Below are 4,161 nucleotides of genomic sequence, written 5' to 3' on the forward strand. Positions count from 1 at the left end.
CTCTTGTTTTGTATATTTGTTTAATGGACGTTGAGATTGAATACTGTTCGTTATTTCCATATCCTTAATCAAAATCAATTAGAAAAAACGGAGAAAAGCGTTTCTGTTTAGGAAGGTAAAAACTCGATTTTCTTGTGGATTTGTTCTTTTGAAGCAACTTAATTATCTTCATTTGTTTTCCCTAATTAGAAGTAATTTTCTTCTTCTCCTGTAAAAGATTTTTAAATACAGGTAGATAATGCATCAAAGCATATATCGATTCTTGAATGAGGTTATGATAAAATCTTATAATGTTTGAATCCAATGTGTTTAGGATTTCACTGGATGTTTTCTTCTGTATAAAGGATTATCGATTTTTTAAATATAATTTCCGAAGTTTGCATGTACATGTAACGTTTGGTCTTAACATATTTACTTTTAATCCAAGGAACCGAAAATGCGATCACAATGTTAACTTCTGGTTACAATTTGTTTGTTATTAAGTGTCCCACTTAACATGACGTCACCATTTCCCGGTGAATTTAGATGTTTACTCGGCATTCAGGGACATTGAGCAGTGAGAGATCTTTTCGTGTCAATATCTCCTGCGACAGGGGACCTCGGTCTTAAATTTTTTTCCCTGAAAAACCAGTCATCACGAACCGAAATTGGATTCGATCCGAGACTAAATTATAAACATAAACACTCTAATCACACGGCTTGAAACATTGCTAATCCTGACTTAGGACAATGTAGGCCTTTTAATAAACTGCTTTGTGGTTTTAAAAGCATTAACTGCCTGAGCCCATGTTATGCAGTAAAACCTATTTATTAATTTCTGATTTGTTTTAAGGTAGAACCTATGTCGCAAAATCTTTGTCAGAAGATTTTCAAACTTTTCAAAATGATAAATTAGTACTTTCTTGTCAATGAATTAAAAGCTAATGTTTCTTTGTTTTTGAATCTAGTACAGCCTGTGAAACTTGGTATGGTAATTACATATTGCGACTACACATTTTAGGGGTCCTTGTCAAGAAGAGAAAATGAAAAATCACAAAATACCTCTTCAAACATCGTCGTTTATAGACATAAAAAATAAGTCCACATTAAAAAAAAATAGGCAAATGAAGTCTATTTTTAAGTCAATTTTCCACCGTACATTTGTAAACATTTTTCAGAAGTTCATACCTGTCAACATGGCCAAAATCACGACCTCTTGCAAATATTAAGTGAACAATATTAAGCAATATTTCTCAAGAATAATTTCTTTTCTTATTCAATTGACATAAAAAATAAGTCCACATTAAAAAAAAATAGGCAAATGAAGTCTATTTTTAAGTCAATTTTCCACCGTACATTTGTAAACATTTTTCAGAAGTTTTTGTGACAATGTTTTCAATCTTTAATATGATGAAGGACATACCCAAATGATTACAAAAAGTGATTATAATAAATACCTTTCGCCTCTAACTAATGAGATATATGTTATTTACCGATGCTAATATTCTTGACCTTTTTGCACTTACACGGGATTTAATCATTAAATGTTTGTTTGTGGTTACTTTCAGATTTAAAATGTTTACCAAATTTTGTACTTTTTATTAAAAATATCATATTTGATAGAAAAATTGTAATCAAACACAAAGATTTTGAATAAGTAACAAATAATTATGAAAACGAATGCACATCAATTCATGATGATAGATAGGCCTATCACAAAAATGTACAAACAACCGCACGATCTACAACACGTACATCTTTGACTTAGACAATATATTATACTATTTAGTTGGCTACTGAAGATTTCCTACGATTTTGCATTCCTTCAAAATGGTTACATACCATTAACATTATTACAGTAACTTGTATTTCATTACACAAGATAGTCTTGGATTTGTCAACTTAATTAAGACCAAGATCTAGTAAATGGAAGGTGCCTACAGGTTTCTGTAATTCCAAAAATATATTGTCATTAAGCATTATAACCAAAAAATATGTAAATTGGGTTCCGGTATTGTGACGCGCCAAGCCAATCTCTCACCAGAGGGCGCGCTCCGCTTACACATCTGTTGTCGTCTAAAAAGTAGTGCGGATTGTCAAATAATTAAATGTCAACAAAAATTGTATAAACATTGATTGTTTTGTATGTTTTGCCAATGATGTTATGTGTTTTAAGCTCTCTGGTAGTAAATATTTTCTAACTTTGTCTCCTTGATTTCAAAATGAAAATGTGTGTAAATATTCTGAACAAAATAGTGCCGTATATGTTGAAGCTATTTTAATATATATCCAGATTTTAAAAGAACAAAAGAAGTGCTAAAGATTGATATTTCTAGTTTCATTTGAAATAATTACCAAGTTGGTGTGAATCTATAATTTATTTTCGTTTTACAAGATTCTTGTAATTTAGACGATAACAGAGGTGTTGGAGCGGAGCGTAAAAACGCCCTCTGCTGAGAGATGGGCGCCAAGCGTGGCGTGATTTTTCGTGAGGCAAGAAAAGTGAGGAAAATGTAAGTAAAGACAGGATATTTTAGTAGTAGGATTCGACAAGATAACGAATACGTCATAAGAGACTGCATTAATCTCGTTTTCGTGCTCCTTGATGTATAAATTCTTGCTAACCCCTCCTCGACGGCAAAAAACAACAGAGGAAATTCTAACTATGGGACGAACAAAACAAGACAAGACAAATAAACAAGATGAACAGGACCCAAAACAAGGCAAAAAGGATGAAAAGGTAGAAGAACATGAAGAGGTTTCAAATAATGATCTTAAAGCTCTTTTTATGAAGCTTATTGGTAAACAAGAAAACTCTGTGAATGAAAACCTGAAAACTGTGGGAGAGAATGTAGATAAAGTGGAAGAGTCGCTATCAAAACTGAAGAAAGACTTTACAGACATAGAGAGAGCTTTGGAAGACCAAGATTTCAGGATCTCAGACCTAGAAACGTTGAAGACTGAACGGGTAGATCCTCAGGAACAGAAAATTACAGAACTGGAGGCTCGTGTCAAACAGTTACAGGATTATGTGGCACAACAAGAAAACCGCTCAAGGAAGTACAACTCATTGTTATATGGCATCCCGAAGTCTGATCAAGAAAACACTTCCGAGACTGTTCTTGAGTGCTTGAGACACAACTTGAAAATCCCAGAAGAAGATATCAAGGCCATTGTAATCCAAAATTCACACAGAATTCCAAAAAATCCGTTAAATATCTACAAGCCAGATGCACCAGAGGCAATTATAGTGAAGTTTGTGAGAATGACTGACCGCAGTCTTATTCTTCATCAGGCAAGAACGGCAACGCTTCCAAAAGGCATGGCAATTCGCTCAGATCTCGCAAATCCTTTGAAGGAAAAGCGTAGTGAACTAGCGCAAAGAGCATACAGAATGAGGAGCCAAGATAATCTGAAAACCCGCATTATAGAAACGAAGGATGATGTTCTTCTTCAATTTCGTGCAAAGGGAGAAGAGGAGTGGAACATCTATAAGCTTTAATTTTGATGTTGTGCCTGATTTTGGTTGTTTCTCCTTTCTCCATTCCATTTATGGAAGTTAACATTATTATTAGCTATGGTATATGTAGTACAGTGTATATTATTGTGGTATTATTTTTCCTTCCTATATAATTGATGTTAATTAACATACACCTACAAAGAGTATTGTAGCTTATTTGTACATTAATTTTTTAAGTTGTTATAGACCAATAAGCAAATATTAGTGCGTCTCGGGTGGCTTAATATGTAGCCTCACATACTAGCTATCGAATTGTATTGAATCCTATAGGTAGCCTATTTGAGAGAATTTTCTTTTTCAAGTCGGTATAGACCAGCAAGTAAACACCCGAGGGTCTCGGATGACTTAATATGTAGCCTCACATACTTGTATGAATTTTTGTATCCTTTTTTGTGGATTATTTTAGTACGCATGCAAAAATATCATTGTGTTTTAAGTTAGAATGTTGTGTATGAGGTGTGTATATGCAATATACTTAGATACTTATTGTCTTACCTTAAAAGCAAATGTCACTTCTTAGCATAACTCCTGTAAACTGTAGGGGTTTAAACGATAGTAAAAATAGAAAAGATGTTTTTAGCTATCTTAGAAATTTACAATCCTCAATATATTGTCTTCAAGACACCCATTGTACAGAGAATGAAAAAGAGCTCAGTTTATGC

At 33.3% G+C, this 4,161-nt stretch overlaps 1 protein-coding gene across 1 annotated transcript; it reads left to right on the forward strand.

Annotated features, from left to right (window-relative positions):
• Window positions 1-2,644: 2,644 nt before the first annotated feature.
• Window positions 2,645-3,481, forward strand: LOC134238272 (uncharacterized). The gene has a single exon (XM_062720400.1). The coding sequence runs from the start codon at window positions 2,645-2,647 to the stop codon at window positions 3,479-3,481; it is 837 nt and encodes a 278-aa protein (XP_062576384.1).
• The last annotated feature ends 680 nt before the right edge of the window (window positions 3,482-4,161 follow it).

Source organism: Saccostrea cucullata, unplaced genomic scaffold, assembly GCF_032062105.1.
Source record: "Saccostrea cucullata isolate Sc308-1 unplaced genomic scaffold, CSIRO_AGI_Scuc_v1 ctg711, whole genome shotgun sequence".
NCBI lineage: Eukaryota > Metazoa > Mollusca > Bivalvia > Ostreida > Ostreidae > Saccostrea > Saccostrea cuccullata.

What these genes read in the sequence shown, in the direction of transcription:
- LOC134238272 (XM_062720400.1), top strand. Translation starts at nt 2,645, where the DNA reads ATGGGACGAACAAAACAAGACAAGACAAATAAACAAGATGAACAGGAC.